Genomic DNA, 18,869 nt, shown 5'->3' with positions numbered 1-18,869 from the left:
TTCATTCACTTCAGGAGAGTGATTTTATATAAATCAAAAACACAATGCAACATCATGACCATGCTTCTGTCAAGATCCTTGTAAGCTGTACTTCTCATCCCACTGGCAAGCCCTCCATCTGGTAATAGCATAATAAATTGATCTGGCCTTGTGTCTGATGCACTGCAGTTACAGTTTGGACAGCTGCTGCAGCTGGTCGCCTCTACCATTAACCCTAACTGCCCAAAACCTGCCATACTCCAACAGCAGGTTTTGTGAGGTTTTTGGCAGGTTTGGTACCGTACCTGAGGAACTTGTTGTTGAATTTTGTGAGACTTGGGATGAAAGGCCCAGGGAGATGGTGTTGGATTCTGTGTGAGTTGGGACACACAGGGTTCATTGTGTGCAGTGTCTGGCTTGCTGTACCAATTGTTGGACTATGCTTGATTTTGTCAAGTTTGGTACTGTTCAGTGCAAGTCATCCTATACTGCATAGACCCATCCATACCATATCACTCAAACTCCAACGGGCTCATTCTGTTGGAGTTTATCAGGTTTGGTACACTAACCTGCATGTACAAGTACATAGACAAGTACATGAACCTGTTGGATTTTGTGAGGTTCAGTATGCTTTCTAGTGCAGGAGCCTAGGGGGTTAGGGTTAATAGTTGTTAGTTTGAAACATTATACAATATGATACATGCAAATTTAAGAGGCTAATCAGCAGGTACATGTCCATGGTCACTGGAAATGGTTCATGTCTGCAATCAAAACCTCTTAAGACCACCACAAAACCCACTAAGATCATCACAACATCTCACAAGACCAACACAAGATGAGCATATGACCAATACAACCCCAACAAAGGCTGACCCTCAGGCCTCCAGTCTGAATTCATGTCCCATGCCATTCAAATGGACTGCAATAAATTTCTTTCCTTTGTCACTGCTCACCTTGTTACTTGTGACTAGTCTTGTGAGTGGTCTGAAGTATATCGCTGCAAATAGGGTACTACATAAATGTACATGTATTCTGTAATGGCCTTGTTATTCTTGTGCAAAGACCTACGTGTATCCATACATGTACGTACTTCACTTAATTATCCAAATGAAAACTCAACTCAACAAGTGTAGACCAACCAAAGAAAAGACTGTAAATGACCACATACCCCTGTCTCAAAATCTGCAACTTGACTCAGGTTCTCCTCGTGAGTGTCACTAATGTCATCTTCTGAGGACGGTGGAGTACCGAGACGTGCCCGCTTGGCAGTCGGCGCTCCGTCTTTGGGTACTTGCTTATTGCGACTTTTACTCATGGTGCATTGTCAGGTGTCATCAGCCAGCCCAATGATCCTCCCAAAAAGAGGCCTGGTAGCCTGAACATCTGCTTACCGGTAGAAACATACAAAGGGAGACAACTTTGATTTACCAAGAAGTTTTACCACTTATAAAAATTCACTTGTCTAGTAAAAACACCCTTAAAGGGCCCACGAAATGTGTTTTTTATTAGTTTGAATGGGAGATAATATGTTTAAAAATATTTTTAGTTAGTAAAAGTTATCGCCTTAATTACTGAGTATGAGAAAAAAATTCTAAAGAGTTTTTGCAAAACGGCCCCGCCCCAAGAGAAGCGCTTTATTAGCATAGAAAATCTGCAAAATCGTGGCGCCCATTTGAGAACCCACTTCGGGCAGCGGTGCCGGAGCTAGCACTGTGTGCATGTATACCAGTGCAGTTAACCGTTATTTCGAGATCACCAAAAGTTTGCTACACTACTAGTCAAATTTGTGGAGTATGTCCACAGGTGCATTACTGCAGGTTGTGGCAACACATGCAAAGATGGTACAAGTATCCGCAATTTCCCGAAAGACGGGAAACATCAGAAAATTTGGACAGCAAAAGTCAGCTACGCTGACACCATGAAGGAATTTCTTTGCGCTACTCAGTGGTTCAGATGGAAATAATGCCAGACTATTTGTGGGTCCTGAAACCTACGTCATGAACTCCGACCATGCCGACGCCATTTGTCACAATTCACACATGAATTTGCGGGGTGCAATTTTGAAAACCATAATTAAAGGAACCTTATCCATTTTTTTCATCATTTGTAATGTGACTGACATACGTGTAGCAAAGCACAATTTAAAACTGAAAACTGCAGTTAGTCCAGGGAGGTCCACATGGGCCCTTTAAATCTACACATTTAGCAGCTGTGACCACATCAAAACTGTACACAAGATATTGCGGTGCTCAGGAATCAGCCGCCGGCATGCTCATCCCAACATGGCTTGCTTTTGTGAATGGTCTGCTAGGCCGGTGCCCCATGACATCATCTCCAAAACATTGACATACAGTATATGAAGAAGATAGCAACTTGGAGCTCGAGGACAAAAGCTTTTCTGATTTGAAGGGGAAATTTCTCTTTTCTTCCCATATGTGAGTAAAGCTTACCATCATTACTGAAATCTCTGATTCTCACTTAATCCTTAGCCAAGCTCACTTTGAGGACTGTTTTGGAGGTGAATTTGGAGGATTTTGATTTGGTGTAGCCTACAACAATTTTTGAATGAAACGAATTAATGGGATGGAAGGGTGTCAGTCACTTCGTCTCATTTCTACTTCCCCCCATCGCCACTTTGCCCCATCGCCACTTTGCCCCATCGCCACTTTGCCCCACAAATTATCGTTCATTCTGTTCTTTGGTAACAGAGGCATAGGCCTAAATGCAACAAATGAAAACACTACCATCTGAGTAACCAAATAACTGTCGGAGAATTTACTTGCAAAAGCCAAAACAATGCTTCCGATTTCCTGACCGACCCTAATTTTTAGGTGAGACCCTAAACTATTTATTGGCAACTTACAGAAAACAAATTTAATAAATAAAAGAATGACAAATAAAGAAATCCCAGGTTTTTTTTGTCTTCAAAAACATCTCAGAAGAACCTTTTTCTCATTATAATGCTTGTGTTTACATGTTTTCACAGTTACATTTGAAATGCAACTTCTGTTAATTTCACGAGTTCTCTTTGTGCTTTGCTGTCGCTGTGGTAAATGTACATTTAAAAACGTGCGCAAAGCACTGGTTCCCACCTCAGCGCATCAACGCAAAAGAATGCATGGAGTGTAGCAACCAGTAATGGCAGTCTATTCATTCCGCAGGGATCTACATGTACATGACCTCACACATTGAAAACTCCTTTCTGGACCATTTTTTGAAGAGGATTGTGCTTGTGTAAGTTCTAACACACTCAAGCAGGGACGGAGTGAAGTGGAAATGGGGGCGAAGTGGGGATTGGGTGAAGTGGGGATGGGGCAAAATGGATAGGGGGATAATTGAGGTGGTTAGCCTGGGGGCAACATGGAAATGGGGCGAAGTGAATTAAAGTGGATGATGGAAAGCCTGTCATGCCTGTGGAGGGCAGGCCCTACTTTAACTCTTCCAATGTCCCACAATGTCCAAATTTTTAAAATGGCGACTTTTGGAGTCCAAGTTACTCGGACTAACGTTAGCAAGCCAGGACCCCGGGTACAACTACGAGTTGACCCTTGACTCAGTTCCTTTTCCCCCTCCCCCATCAGCTCAACCAAAATAATCACAGTTCTCGACGTTTAGACAAGTCCAGAAAAGTCAAACCAACTAGGGCCTAGACCAAGCAAGGGACAAACACGACAAAAGGGTGCATATCATCATACGTTATCAGTAACATGCATCACAATTCACAAACCTCTCTTCCGCAGCGCGCCACACCACCACTCTTTTCTTGTCGTGTTTTGCTAGCTACGTGTACATATACCTAGTGTGCGCAGCTGACTAGTTCCATGCTCTGTGTATGGCGCCACCTGCTGCACGTTGTATTGAGCGCGCTATAACGAACGGCGGTGTGACGTGTTTGTGGACATGGGATAGGGTAGCTCCTATTCTACGGTGGCTGTAGAATAACGTCGAAGAAGCAGAAATATGCCGTCACTGTCTTGCATTTCCAAGGCCTTTGTACATGTACTAGGAATTTTGTCTCAGTAGGGATGAATTCCTGAATTACAGGAATACTGAAAATTCATCAAAATCCAAAAAAGTCTCTTGAATTTTTATAAAAGAGAAGTCCGGCAGCTAGTTTTAGGCTGAGACAACCCGACCCCGAAAAAGCCTAGTTAAAAATATTGACTACTGTGAGTGATGTCTTAAAATTTGCATCTCAAAGCGATCCGTGTAGCACTTTATTTTCCCGAGGTGAAGCAAAGAGAAATAGCATGTTCCATGAATCACCGAAGTCTTATACCCGTTGTTGTTTTTTTTCTTTCTAATGGCTACAAAATATGTCTCATTTGCATTTTAGTTACATTTAGATAGAGGCGGTATCTATAAATTTGAGAGTTGGCGGATCATGAAATGTTTCAAAGCTCACAAACCCAGCAAACTTTTTAAAAAGTCGTTGGAAGCACAATTTTTTCAGCATGAGGAGGCGCTGTTAATTATCATTTACTATGCGCACATGGACTTTCATTGAGGTTAATTAGTCCGCAGATGCGGCCGGGCCCGGGGGGCGCTGTTCATCGTGGTTGTAACATGACTGTGTCGATAAGTTTGGGGTTGATGTTTGAGTCAAGATGAAGCATCATATTTACAAGACAAGACACATATGACCAATATTTTGTTGTGCCCATTTTCAAGGGGCGGGGGTTAATATGCCATTGCACATTGGCCTTACACTGGACGGTCGCGCTTAGAAATTTAGTAGACAAGGGCCATATTGTTACCAATCACATGGATGCGAGTGAGGTCTCTCGAACATCTGATCACAAACATAGTTATTGGGGCCCCTTGGTCCCATTAAATTGAGTTTCGTAGGATCCGTTTGTTTTTACCGATGCCATAACTTTCTTTAATCAGAATAGACCTAGTTCTCGGAAAAGAAAAGCATTGTCACGATTGGTTCGCTGCAGTAATACATTCTTGTAATGTTACGCGTGGGTTATAATAAGTTTGAGTTGCCACGGGGACAGGTTTTTCACTGGGTTACGATAATTTTTTTTCTGGCGAGCGAGAAGGGCAGCAGTTTTCTGGAGGTGCGACACTTGCTTCTGGGATTCCAAGATGAGGGCACGCTTTGCCAGCTTCGATTAATAATTGCTGTAAACCACTCCATTTTAAATGCTTAAAGGCCTGTTTCCCTTAAACAAGCATCTTGGCTCGTTCTTTTTGATACCAGATTTATTTTGTCTAAATAAAATGGTAATTTTCAGTTTTCCGGTTACAACTCACCAAAATTAATTTTACTACTGTCGTCCTATTCTGACTGTCATGAATGTGATTCTGAATGCTCAGCAGTCTGTGTTTTCAGAAAGAAATTGGTAGAAAAAGTGGGTGATGCCTAAAATTTAATTACGGGATGAATAACTTATCAAATGAGTGCGGTAAGCTGTTTTGTGTTCAGAATACCTTTTGTCATATGCACCAATAGTCCACTATTTGTAATAAATGATGGTGTTCCTTCCACTGCCATTTGTTTTTTTACCATGGAGAAATATTCATCAAGTATGAATAGTTGATGGGCGTTCGCTAGAAATGCAAATAGTTCGTTTGAAAATGGGGATCCTGCTGTGGAGGGGGCACACACGTGCATTAGAATGGGCATATCTCCCACACAACTTTTCAACCGCACAATGCTATGCTTTATCCTACAAGTTGATACTATATCAAGGAACTAATGAGCCAATTTGTTGACCCATAATTTCATTGTAAACACCAACTGAACGTAAAGGGGGAATACCAACCTTTGATTACTTGGATCAGATTGACAGTGAACGTGTTCTAGAAGAAACTATCCAACTGGGACTTTATCAGAACAGGAATCCTAAATAATGACAAAATGTGTCCTCCCCTTGAAAACGCCAACGCCAATCCAGAAAACCCCTTCCACGTCTTTAAAAAAGACGGCCACCTTTTGCCAAGTCTGTGGACAACTTGTATTAATCAGATTAACACAGAATCGGCGGACTATAATTATTATCAATCATTTCTGGTAATGACCCCACGGATTCCTTGGGATTCCTTCCGTATTTACCATGCTCCTCACCCTATGAACTCATCCTATGAACAGTAATTACGAATATGGTGGTTCATGGTGCATGGGTACACGTTCTTCACTATCGCACAATACAGTTTGGGTTTGAGCAGAATGGTTAGGTTAGCTTAACAACAAAACAAAATGACAATACAATCAAAATTAATATCTTCGTCTAAACAAGGTAGAAATCATTTGGCCTTACAGAGCTTTGATTGAAAAATCTACGATCCATTATTCTCAAGGCCAAGGTTATTGCCCGAAAGCCTTAAGGGTCAGACTGAGGCCCCCCAACATTTGCGCCTTGAGACAGTCTTAAGGCCAAGGCGTAGTACCGAGTCACTGTAACACCGTTTATTGGTACTGTGCAATATAGATTTAATTTTTAAAACTAATTTTCGTGATTAAAAGTACACTACTCTAACTTTATTAGAACTACATGTAACTGGAAAATGAAGCTTTACGCAGCGTTCAAGAAACGATTAATAAATAAATACTCAATCCCATACCGTTTATACAAAATCAAAGGGAAAAGTTATTAAAGAACCGCTGATCTTATTTAACAAAGCATCCGTCTTAACGTTGAAGCATCACAGTTCGCTGCATCCAACCGAAATGCAACTTCAATCACGTTTGGTCACCTCAAGACGGAAGGGACTTGGCCAGCGCGACCCTCCATATTTAGGATCCTGACCAAGTAAGCTTCCATTCCCGGGTTGACCATCGAGTTTGCTCAACTGATATCCCTGCAGTAGATGGGTGAAGGCAAGGAAGAGGATAGACTGGGCAAAGACGTAGCCGAGACATTTGCGGATTCCCATCCCAAATGGGATGACTTTGTCTGGTGAGGCATGGACTGATCCATCGGAGTTTAGAAATCGCTCTGGGGAGCAACGAAACACACGTAGAAAGGAACTAATAACAGGTCTTGCTTGAGTCATATTCGACAATTTGGAACATTAAGAAGAATGTAACAATAGATTTCTCACAAAAATAGCCACTAGACCATTTTTGTCACTTTTTTTATTAATACATGTATTTTTGGCCAATAATCGATTGCCTTTTGTTTAGAGCTCATTTTGTCAATGATATTGGTACAGATCTTACACTCAATAGCTGGCAATCTTTCAAACCTACTCCTTCTCCTGCACTATTTCTACAGTTTGTACTTTGTGACATATCAGATGAGGTTTAAATGCTTTTTACTTTGTGATTTTTTTACTGTCATAGTGGCTGTAGGTTGTGTATGTCCCTGGCCCTAAGAGACAACTGACACTAACCCGGGTTGAATTCATCAGAATGTGCGAAGTTTACATCACTGAAGTGGGTACTGTAGATGTTGTACAATATCGTTGTGCCCTCGGGGATATTATAACCACCTATAGGTACGAAAAAAATATTTTGCAGATATGAAGATCACAGCATTGAAACACCAACAACAGCCAATTCGAGCTACCATCAGTGTGACTTGTTAAAACTTTTGCTTCTTATAACGTCTAAATTAAATTTGCCCGTTCTATTCACCGTTCATAAGTTTGGCTCCAAAAGAGTTGAACTGAATAGTATCCATCTACGAAAGTCCTGAAGTGCCGTCAAGTACATACTTTCAAAAAGTTAAGTATATCTTTTCAAAGTTCGTTTTTATGAAGTATGTTTTGCCCAAGTTCACTATTAGGAGAAATATTTTTCCCAAAATCCTTTGTTCGAGATATATTATCCAGTTCGCTCCTGTAAGATCCATGGGGGGGGCCTTAAGAGAAATTTTGTTTCTATTTTTTGAAACAAATTGTTTTTGAGAGTTTTTTTTGCCAAGTTCGCTTTTTGGAGATTTACGAGTTAATTTTTTTTAAGTTTGTTTTTGTGAGAAATAAATCCAAACGCAACAATTAATATTTCCTGAAAATTAACTTGGAGAAAATGTATCTCATATTAACAACAAACTTCGTCAAAACTATATCTGGTAAAAACGATTTGTTACCAAAAATAGAAACAATGGTCTGAATATAGATCTCATTTAAACGAACTGGAGAATGTATGTCTCGAACAAACGAACTTTGGAAAAAACATTTCTAGTGAAAACGAAGTCGGGAAAAAATATCTCCTTAAACGGACTTCTATAAAAACTTTTTGAAAGCAGGCCTATATACATAATGGCAATACAGGACTTTCGTATCCATCAACATGAGGACAGTTATTTGAAAGCCGTTCACTGGATGAAAATACTGGTATCTAAGTTGAATGTCAAGACCTCTACTTTGCAACAATTTCTGTCAAGACAGCCTTTTCAAACCTACCGATTGTTACATCTTCATGAGCTGCCCTAGGCACACCCAGAGGAGCCACGGATCCAAACCGCAGCATTTCCATCACAGTAGCTGTATGTATGTAGCTGGTGTATGGCATAGCATCTCGATCATTCAAAGAGGGCTGACGATCCCTCCCAATGACATCATGGATCTCATTGACGATTCTATGTTGGACGTGCGGGTACTCAGCTAGGAGGGCCAGTCCCCAGTAAGTGTTCGTCAGGAGGCCAATGGAACCTGAACAAGGTGATCGACAAAAATTATGGTTGAAATAATAAAATAATAATAAATAAATAATAAATTGAAATACTGGCTGTGGGATATTCGGGAGCTAATCGCACCAAGTCGAATTTTTAAATTGTTGTTGAATTGATCTGCAATTTTCATTTTAGAAGAAATGAAGTACACAAGTCCTGCGTGTCTTGAATCTAAATCACTGTAAAACACAGTGTCCTTGTTCGATTCTCCTTTATCCTTACTGACTACTGGTTTTCAGCCTAATGAATACAAGCGGACATGTAAAGGACATTTTTGGTTCAAACTAGTATTGAAATAAGAATTGAGTTCCATTTGGGGGGGTTGTGAATGTGACTTACTAAAAGCAAAATTGAAATTTGCAGCAATTTAACCTAAAATGAGGACTTGTTGTGAGGCCATAGATGGGCCAAAGACGTGAAAGGAAGCGATATATGGATCCATCGACGAAACATCCTGGAAAGAGTCGTCAGGGGTTGAGACACCGTGAAGTGTTGAAGATGCCCGCGTGTACTATAGAACTTCTGAGAGCCGAGTGAACCTCTCGTGCCTCCAGTGCCTACCCATTCGATCTTGTCGGAGGGATCGGTGTTAGTTGAAGAATGTGGTCGGATGGAGGAGTACCCGTAAGTCCGAAGAGAAGTCGACAGGGGATGCAAGATCACCTCTGGGCCATGTGCAGATTAGTCAGAGCCTTACATGAGGTGGAATGGTAGGTGGTCACCAGCACGGTGCCCACTGGGCTGAGGGAGAGGGGGCAATACCAAACTGGACTGGTGTATAGGGAGAATGAGTGAGAGGCCAGAGATGAGTTGACGTTCTCACTTAGCGCCATAGGAGTGACCGCAGTATGGTCTAGAGAGACAGGAGATTTTTTCTAGAGGAGTTACTCTGATAAGGGTGGAATAAAAGGCCGCTTAGCGGAGAATGTAACAAGAGGTCCTGTCGAACTTGGACAGGGGTAAGCTCAAGGATGGATTTGATCTAGTCGAGGAGGCGGAAGACTTAGCTTGAAGGGCATATAAAGAAGGGATCCGGAAGCGATTGAACCTTAAAACTGACTTCTGTAAGCATTAAGACTTTGAACTCATTTCTGATAATAAATCTGAGCAATGAATATACACTCATGGCTGGTATTTGAAATCAAAGGCGTGGATCCAGGGGTGGGGTAATAATCATCTCTAGGCCGAGACCAAAAAAGCACGTGCAGCAGTACCACTGTAAACAATGTGTGTCATAATTTTTCATCATCGTTTCCGCTCGTCCGCAAAATGACATTAAAAAATACCTGACAATATAAAAAATTAAAATTTCCTGGATCTGCCCTGAATTTTTGTGAATATTTCGAAGGGAGTTTGATTGTTGAATTTTCTAAGTGTGACCTGCATGTTTGGGTCGGAGAAGCCAGCACCAAAAATTTCATATCTGCAGACTTGGATAATTAGAAGCTGAACGTTTTGAACACACCAGCGTCAACAATTTCTACTGAATTGTAAATTGCGCTGGTTTGTGAATTCGATTGAAATAAATGTACTGAAAAGTGATAAGTATACAATTATAGCGGATTGTAATGTGTGTGGCATACTTCCTCCGCTTCGATTTCTCAAAGGCAGCCAACAAAAGCGACCATGTAACACCAGTAATGTTGACAAATTAAAAGATTGAATGTTAATTAGTCTATAGAAAGTGTCTAACAATTATACATCCCTCGTTGTTGGGTCTTCGATTCTCAGAAAAAGAGCAGCAAATTGACTTACCCCTGAATGAAGAAGCCAGAACCTGCACGACATGCACATCAGTCAGAAAGTCGTAATTCTTGTCCTTTGCAGCTTTCTTTTGAGCTCGCAGTAAAGCACCACACAAATCAGTTATCTCTTCTGTGAAATATCGCATAATGTGTAGTGTAAGTTGGCATACAGGCTTTACTATTAAAGGTGGTATAATGCTCGTGGACAGAGGGTTCGCGCTTACATGCCTCTTGCATTGGAGGCACTTTGGTGCTGTGAATCGCCCACTGTGGATATGAGCACCGCGCTTGTATGGTTGCTACTGCACTGATGGCATCTCCTTATTATAACACCTCACCCACAGGTTCTTCTAAGTCCTGATGGAGCTGCTCATTGCTATTCGAAACCAGAACGTCACGCAGTAGTAAATGAAAGAATTTTTTTTCGGATTCGCTCTGCTTGCACCGAAAGTTTATCCTTTAAACTTTACATATACTCGGCTACGATCATAAAATTTGACTGATGAATATTGATCTTTGATCAGAAACATTAATGTGTTTCTCATTATGCATAAAATTACGCATTAAGTTCTGGTCTAAATATGGCTCTTCGTGAGAGTATTTTTGAGGAGAATTCGGAATCCGCACTTTCAGAAACTAATGCTTTTTTTCAAGCAGACAAAATAGAACAAACTTCTCACCAGGGGCCAAAACACCAGGTAACCACGGATCCCATGGCCATCAACTGGCCAAGTGCAATTCCGTCCACCGACTCTTTCTTCCCTCTTGTAGATTCCAAAAACGGTTTCACGTATCTTGTAAACTGTTGGTGGGCCACACGGTCGAGATGTATGGTGTCATACACGTCGCTAATAAAGGAACAATTAATCAAAAGTTTGTCCTAAAGGCTCCACTTCAGCCAAAGTCGTATAAATGTTAGTCAATCGTTATAATTGATTATGATTAGCTATTCATTTTGATTTTAATCTTTATGCCAAAATTTCAGCATGATACGCTCTATATAACTTTGTATTATGAGTGCTGTCGGTAGATGTGTGTTGCCAGCGAATTCTAGCGGAATTTCGAACACGAGTGATGATATTCAGACATTTATACAACTTGAAGTGACGTAGTATATGGGCTTTACGTAGTAGCCATCTTGTAGGGCTATTCTTTTGTTCCAAAAGGAAACCTCCCTTGTGTATACCCTGTGGAAGCAAAAACTGATCTGCAAGATGGCAGCCATGCAAACCCTCTATCAATTGTTCTTCCTGGCTGCTCCTGTTACCAGTATTGCTTTTTCGATTGGTACTTTATTTTGTTTATCTGTTGGCTTGCATGACCCCCTCGTTTCTTTTCAAAACGTTTTGACCTCTGTTCGTTGGAAGAAACGACAAATTTCTTGGAAGTTCACCCTTCATTTTGTACCTGAAAGCGCTGAGTGCGAATTGTCGATGTAATACCCATGATGGACTGTAGTATGTATAGGAAATATCTCGGTAGTTGTCAGAAAAGATATCGGCTAGAAAAAGAAGAGATTGCAAAATGGTTTAGGACCATAAAAATGCACCACATCAGCATTCCCTTGTAGTTAATTTTAGGCATGTAGATACTGTTGTCCTGAACAAACAAGCACACTGATCATGATTACCGGCTGGTACAGACAAAATAAAATATTTCACGATCGGTAGATTTTGTTCCTTTGAATCTGTTGTTAAGCCCTATCTTTCGTTTGTTAATCTTGACTAAACATTTCATTGCATCATTACTTTGCCTTTGCAGCTTTTATGGAAGATTGAAGACGGTGTTCTTTTCCCAATCCCTTAATTGTGTTAAAAGCCATTCACTTACTGGTGTAGTAATGAGGTCTGTTGGCGAGCGCTAAGGGCCGCGCTGCCATACCTTCCTTGATGGTTTGGTAGCTGTTCAGAATCACATACCATTTAGCTCCAAACTTTAGGGAGAAGACGTCTCCGTATTCCTTGCTTAATTCTCCCATAGTTATCCAAAGTGGCTGGTCAGATTTGGGAATATCTGCAATTCAGAGCCACTGAATGATTAATGGTTGCGAAGGGGCCCCGAATATTTGCGTGTTTTCTTAAACTCAATCCTTTTCTTCAGTCCCCCTTTCATTTGGTCCACTTTACAACTGTGCATGGTCATGATTAGACGATTGGAATCTTTAATTCTGCATAACAGGAAAAATGGGGTGATGTTGGGATATCATTATAAAAACCAACTTCCAAATTAAACGAATAAACTTTTCCACTATGGGCGGCCAAAAGGGTTAAAATTAATTTTACAAAAAGTGAAGTATTATACGATGGAACCAAATTTATTTAAGAATTTTTCTAATGATTTGCGTTTAGCTTTGTTGTTGAAAATTTGAGTGAACTGTTGGCGACCTTTGGTTTCGACAATTTGTTTTCTTTTTTTATCAGTTATTTCGCATTTTGATTTAGGGGCATATTGTTTTCAAATATTATTATCTGTTTTTAAATAATTGATTTTATGAATGTTTATTCGGAGTTTGTTTTGTCTTTTATTATTTAAATTTTAATAAGAAAGTGATGTTTGCTCGTAATTGTTTATTTTTGTTAAAATTAATTTTGGGCCTTTTGGCCGCCCATAGTCCACTGCTTTGGGTGGAAAAAAACACTATATCTGCACAGCTAAATGATATAGAGGGATACATTTTATCGGTATAGATAACACAGCTTGTACTCACTTCCTAAGAATGGAATCGGAGTAGGTCCAGGCGGGAAACCTGCCGGTCGTTTGATATCAAGGATATTGACAACAGCTACTCCGATAGCCAGCCCCACCAGCAACAGGGACGGCACGCTGCTAAGAAGACCAGTATCCCAGATGACTGCTCCAATCATGCTAAACATTTTGACGAGCCTGACTCTTGATGCTGCAAAGGAAAAAAATGGTTGTCTAAATGCACGAGGATTCGTGAAACAGCTATCCTGCAGGCGACTGAAAATTCACGCCACTGTTTATTAAGACCGACGTTCATAGCACTGATTTTTTCTTGGGGGATTGAAGCAATGTTATGCTAAATGGTTCGACGGTTATTCTGTGCATATTCTTTTACGTAATACCTGCACCTCTTTCAAGTTAACCCAACCGGCTTCATTCAGAGGGGTACTCGGCTCCATGATTCCAATGGTATTTGCAACCACACATGCCTTTCTTCGCAACTCACGGAAGCGTAAAAGGCCTATACACTCTTTTTCAAAGTGCTATCTCGCCACGGCTAGAGTTGTTAAGACCCGTGTCTGAAAACAGGGTCCGAAGGCACTACTCCCGGATGTGCATCTGTTTACCGCGGACTCTCCACAACTCACACAAACGACACACACTCGTGAAAACGCGTCCATGGAAAGGCTTTTTTGTTATTTAGAGGCCAAGGATTTGCAACAAGCGAGGACACAATAGTGCAAAGTTCTGACGCAGCCTTCCTTTCGTGTGTTTTCCCTTGTCCCCATTCAGTCGATCATGGCTATGTTCTATCGTTGAATAATACAATAAGCAAAAAGGAAGCAGCTACATTGGATGTGTATATTTAATACTTGGGCATGGACAACGAGCAACTTCTAAATTAATTAAGTTTCCTTATTAAATTCCTGACTCGAAGTATGGTTTTCCCCGCCGCCGTTTCCAACGATATTTTTCATCGTTGTTAAACCACCACCCTTTCATCACGTTGCGGCTGCTCTAGAGGCACAGGGGTACTTTTTGTCATCAGTTGCTGCTAAGCTGACTGGACGTGCCAGGGTAACAAGTCATCATAAATCGATGACAAATTTGTTGCTGACCAAAGTATAAAAATGCAGTGTGACCATAACATAATTTTTCATAACGTAATCCCATGGAAAAGATGCACATTTTGGGTCACACGCTAACATTGCAGGCAAACGAAGAATTGCCTGGAGAATCAGTCTTAGAAGAAGACATCCCTCAATTTTCAATGGGCAATGTATGATCCAGCGATGCATGGGCCATACCTGGTCAGTCTTGTGTTTGGCAAGAAATTGCCTACCTATATAGGCATCATTATATCCTCCTCCGATTTACGACGCCAAGAAGAATATCATCTTAGAATTTCAAGAACTAGGTTTACAGCACAGCCTGGTTCTCCTGTGACAGTAACGTTTGGGTTGGCCGACCTCCAGCCAATTCCGAGGGAAGGTAGAACTAGTCTGTCCGGTGAGCCGAAGACGAACCAAACACAGCATTTTTCAGACGCCAAGGCCAGAGTCTAGTCACAGGCCCCTCGGTTCTGGCTGTAGTAACCATCGAGCCATGGGAGTGCCTTACCACTACACAAAGCCAAGCGAGATTTTTTTTTATTATTCTTATGTCCCAGATTTCCAGATATTAACCCTTGCAAGGTTTGGTCTCAGCTTATATCACTGTACGTTAATTTGAATTGTGCAATCCGCAAGCAGTAAATCTAAGATCCGGGGAAAAAATTAAAATGCACATAACTTGCAAACAATTCGTAAATAAATCTGTCAACACTCTGCACTGGTAAGTACAGGCGTCCAGGTGGATCCTTTTGTCTGACCATAGACCGCCAAAGGTTACACATTACGGGTTGGGGCAGATTGCGTGGGTGTGACAGCCTGCTCACATTGATACTCACTAAAAAGCCCGAAGGTATAGTCCATGCAACTGTTATCGTGGAAAAGTTCCAAATTATGAAAAGTGTCTTCAATATTAGGCAATCGTATCTTGCGATCCGTCCGTCCGTCCAGACCAATAGTAAATTTTGTTGGGTGGCTATTAATTGGTTGCATAGGGTGATAATAAGCAATTTTATGTTTGTTTACCACAATAAAACTTGGGCATGCATCGATAGCCCATTGCCCTGCACCCATTCTAAAAATTAATGAGGTGGGGGTATGATCCCATCCCCTGAGATATAAAACCAAATAAGGTCAAACACCGCCAAACGGTTTGCACACCTCTGTTCTTTTTTTACTGACGTCAAGCTAATTTAGAGGATTGTTAGGCCTACAAGATTCAAATCAAAGAAAATTCGGTAAAATAGTTATCACTCGCTTGCTGACTGTTCTTATCTCCTCATAGTCTGCATCCATCTGATTTGCATATAAATGTACTAGTAAGGCGTAGCCTATTGTAACCTGCTTTGCTTAGTTTCCATAAACTGATAAAACGGAAATAGACTATTTTACCAAATTAAAGTTTGAAATTAAAAGTGGGAAAAATTGACTAAGATTAATAAATATTTCCTTTACCAACAAATATTAAATTGAAAGTGAAGATGAAAGTATACTATTTCGTTGGTATCCTGTTTAAAATCATTAAAAAAAAAGTTAACAGCTAAACTGAATCATTATATATATAACGGTTTTGCCCGTACCCAACGTATGTTAATAAGCACTGTATACTCAGTGCTGTCCGAGAGCTTGCCTCACAAGCTTACTCGGGTGGGACTCGAACCCACGACCTCCTGCTTACTAGTGCAGATGTCTTAACCACTCGACCACCGAGCTTGCCGGGGTCGGCTGGCCGGTCCGAGTCAAATGAAGCAGCGGGTACCGCGAACTATTTTCAAGATGTATTTTTTTTAAAAACTGAATCAACAAACAGACCTATCATCTGACTGATTGGACTACAGATAAGCTGATCAACCTCCAGCTGAATGTGTTCTGTTCTAGACAAATAACAAGGTATCTTTTGCTGTAATATCTTTGCACATAACCCTAACAAAACCATCCTCGCTTAACTCAAGAGAGTTTCAATTCATCATCCCCTCCACATCCCCATTCCCCTCCACCAGAACAGCGAAAAGGGGTATAGCTCAGTATAATTGACATTGGGAAGATAAACAAAACAATGTTTCGGTTTATTCCATTTTGAGTATTACACTCATAAAGCATGTTAGCTCGTGAGAGATGGATAACGGTATACTTTATTAAATTAATGAAGGATTCACCCTTAACTGATTCCAGCTACAGAAAATGTCAATGTTACAAACAGAATCAGTATATATCAATTGTTTTGTCTTTGAAGGGGTTTATGGAAATAATATTGACGATTTATGGGTTGATTATGTGAAAAGATCTCTATTTGCTTCCTATTTGGAACATAAGCAGGATTCATGCTTTTATTTTCATCTCACTCCCTTTCAGTGAGTAGAAATATCCCCGCCAGGATCTCCAAACTACTCCTTTACCGTACACACTCGTTTGCCCACGCAGATAATTGGCGTTCAGGTTTGAACGGAAACAGGCATTGTACCACCACGAGCCAGCATAACTAGTGGCACAGTTACCGGAAGAAGAGTCATTGTCACGGTCCCGAGTTGAAAAGGCTTGGTTATTGTGGTACAGCAGTGAATCACCTGCAGTAAAATAGGATATCACTCCATGGTGAAAATAAAAATTTAAATGCAAAGAAACATCGAAGATTAGGTCAGGAGGATAACCATGAAGTTGAAATATGCTCTTGATTTTAGGCTAGAGCCGTGTATAGAAATTCGATAAATGATGCGTGTTAACAATCCACCTATGTCAACAAAATGGGTTCACTCATTAAAGTGATTTACGTAATGTATTCCACTTCATATTCCTCAGCTGTTTCGCCCCGACACACGGAAATCATAATCTTAAGAACACCACTCGAAAACGAAACGCTTCAAACGGTTGTACTTTTTAAGTTACTCAAATATTACTTCGAATTGCAACTTCTTACATATGCATCTTTTTGTGAGATATCAAAGCGATGACCTACCGGCCGTCCCTGAATAGCCTCCCACCGTCAACCGGTAGGCCTAGTTGGTGCTCGCATTAGCGACGCGGAACGTGTTGTACACTGCATATCTGGTGTTGTCTTCGAAGCCCTCAAGATCTGCAGTCGGTAATCACCCTGAGCGGTGAGTCGATGCAAGTTTTCATTGCCAAGCCAGAACTCACCGTCTAGAATACCGAACCCCTGGCGGTAGCTCTCCCATCCAAGGTAGAAGTCAACAGAACCATCTTGACGCCGCTGGAACACCTTTAGATAACGCGGGAAAAACCAGAGCATGTTGTATGGAAGTTTAGCAAAACACACTGATAAGAAGCTTGATTATTGATTATTATTATAATTATTATTATATTTTAACTAATCAATACGGAATGTACGAGGGATGGAGACAACAGAGAAGAATTAATATGCTGTACATACGGTCCATCCACCACCGTCTGTCTCCATATCGCAGTACATCTCGACTGGACCTTCATCATCTTCAGGTTGAACCGTGTAAACACCACTTGTAGTTGCACCGTTTGTAATGGCATTAGAGCAGTCCTTGGGAAGCTTAGGAGGAGTAACTGGAGGAGGAGGAGGAACTGCAGAGATAGGAGGGCGCACTTCACATTAAACAGAAAGCATATTCAAATCAAGCAAAGCGATAATCAGAAAGTTGGTGCAGCTCGCGATTATTCATGGCCGTGTGTCTAATGACAAACGAACTATTACTGAGTTGCCGAGGTCATCGAAAACACTAATCTAGAATGGAGCGAACAGTTCTGAATCCAATCGGTGTCATGCACATTATTCTTTCAATTAAAATTCCCTAAATTGAATTCAAAGTCAACTACCCCACTGTCAGTGGCGTAGCTAGGATTTTACAAGAGCGTGGGGGGCCGGGGCACAAGTATTTTATGGGGGCACCAGCTTTTAGTGTTTTTTTGGGGGGCAAGCTTTTGTAAGCCTTGTTCAATATCCATTCATCCGTTTTGTGTGTGTGGGGGGGCACATGCCCCAGTCCCCTCCCTCGTGGCTACGCCCCTGCTCATTGTGCATGGGTGGCGAAAAAAGAATATAACGGTGATATTAAAATCTGAATCCAGATAAGCTGATTCCTTTCCTGTGTCAAAACGACACTTTGCATAATTATAATGGCATCTGGAAAGTCATTCTGATCCTGGGAAGTGGCATGTGTGACCAAAGAAGGGAACGAGGACGTCCAGTTCTGATTCTCGGTAACCACATCCTATACAGTTCTAGAAGTTCCTCTTATTTCAACGAAAAAAGGTTTCTCAACAAAACACAATGGAAATGTAGTCATTTTATAACGATCGAACCACAAACGTTCCTATCGTGTGTTTCGGAAGCTCGTTGGCAATCTCTTTGATTGATGTCTTTATCTGCTCTAGCTGGATTTTGATGTCGTTCAGTTCCGAATAAACGGCACCTACATTCTTGACAATGGTCATTTCTAGCTTGGCCAGCCTGCGCGCCGTGTCCTGCAGTTCCTCGGAAACAATTTCTCGGATCGAGGAATAGTTACAGCTGATATTGGGGTCATCCATTGGGTTGACGATGATTTGCTGCTGGTAGAGGGCTTCAAAGTGGTCTTCCTCTGCCTTTCTCTCATCGATGGGATGGTCGACGACTAAGTTGGTCGCAAAAGTCCCAGTTACGACGAAGGCAAGGACGGAAATCTGCAGATGCGATGGCATGTTGGAAGATGACTTGACAGTGTCTCCCAGGAGAGTGGTTGCAATCCCAAACGTCT

The 18,869-nt window shown here is 41.2% G+C and overlaps 3 protein-coding genes across 4 annotated transcripts in view; all 3 read right to left on the bottom strand.

Annotated features, from left to right (window-relative positions):
* Window positions 1-3,855, bottom strand: part of smc6 (structural maintenance of chromosomes 6) — a 42,702-nt gene extending 38,847 nt beyond the window's left edge. For both annotated transcript variants that reach the window (XR_015428270.1, XM_087148630.1), the window contains exons 1-2: window positions 3,707-3,855; window positions 1,148-1,362 (exon numbers count right to left, since the gene is read on the bottom strand). Coding sequence is in view for 1 of the 2 variants with exons in the window: in XM_087148630.1 (XP_087004756.1) it covers window positions 1,148-1,294 (147 nt within the window). In the remaining variant the exon portion in view is untranslated. The remainder of the gene's footprint in view (window positions 1-1,147; window positions 1,363-3,706) is intronic.
* Window positions 3,856-4,891: 1,036 nt separating this feature from the next.
* On the bottom strand, window positions 4,892-13,403 carry LOC110982730 (steroid 17-alpha-hydroxylase/17,20 lyase-like). The gene is made up of 9 exons (XM_087148690.1): window positions 13,059-13,403; window positions 12,182-12,364; window positions 11,759-11,852; window positions 11,032-11,199; window positions 10,683-10,727; window positions 10,362-10,579; window positions 8,338-8,586; window positions 7,324-7,422; window positions 4,892-6,926 (listed from the first exon to the last, which is right to left on the bottom strand). The coding sequence occupies exons 1-9, from the start codon at window positions 13,222-13,224 to the stop codon at window positions 6,667-6,669; spliced, it is 1,482 nt and encodes a 493-aa protein (XP_087004816.1). The 5' UTR covers window positions 13,225-13,403; the 3' UTR covers window positions 4,892-6,666.
* Window positions 13,404-16,376: 2,973 nt separating this feature from the next.
* LOC110982729 (ficolin-2-like) lies at window positions 16,377-17,560 on the bottom strand. Its single transcript, XM_022241367.2, is given in 4 exon segments — window positions 16,377-16,709; window positions 17,099-17,218; window positions 17,221-17,362; window positions 17,534-17,560. Coding segments are annotated over 4 exon segments (534 nt in total). The 3' UTR covers window positions 16,377-16,464.
* Window positions 17,561-18,869: the final 1,309 nt, after the last annotated feature.

This window comes from Acanthaster planci, linkage group LG18, assembly GCF_054643075.1.
Source record: "Acanthaster planci isolate LZ-2023a linkage group LG18, COTS_SCS, whole genome shotgun sequence".
Classification (NCBI taxonomy): domain Eukaryota; kingdom Metazoa; phylum Echinodermata; class Asteroidea; order Valvatida; family Acanthasteridae; genus Acanthaster; species Acanthaster planci.
The sequence above is the reverse complement of the archived record's forward strand: the minus strand, read 5'-3'. Positions and strand labels throughout refer to the sequence as shown.

Bases quoted from the DNA above. Each gene is read 5' to 3' on its own strand.
- LOC110982730 (XM_087148690.1), bottom strand. From the start codon at position 13,224: ATGTTTAGCATGATTGGAGCAGTCATCTGGGATACTGGTCTTCTTAGC. The intron at 12,365-13,058 runs GTGAGTACAAGC...TCTGAATTGCAG, and splicing joins TCCGATTCCATTCTTAGGAA to ATATTCCCAAATCTGACCAG. The intron at 11,853-12,181 runs GTAAGTGAATGG...TTCTTTTTCTAG, and splicing joins CAGACCTCATTACTACACCA to CCGATATCTTTTCTGACAAC.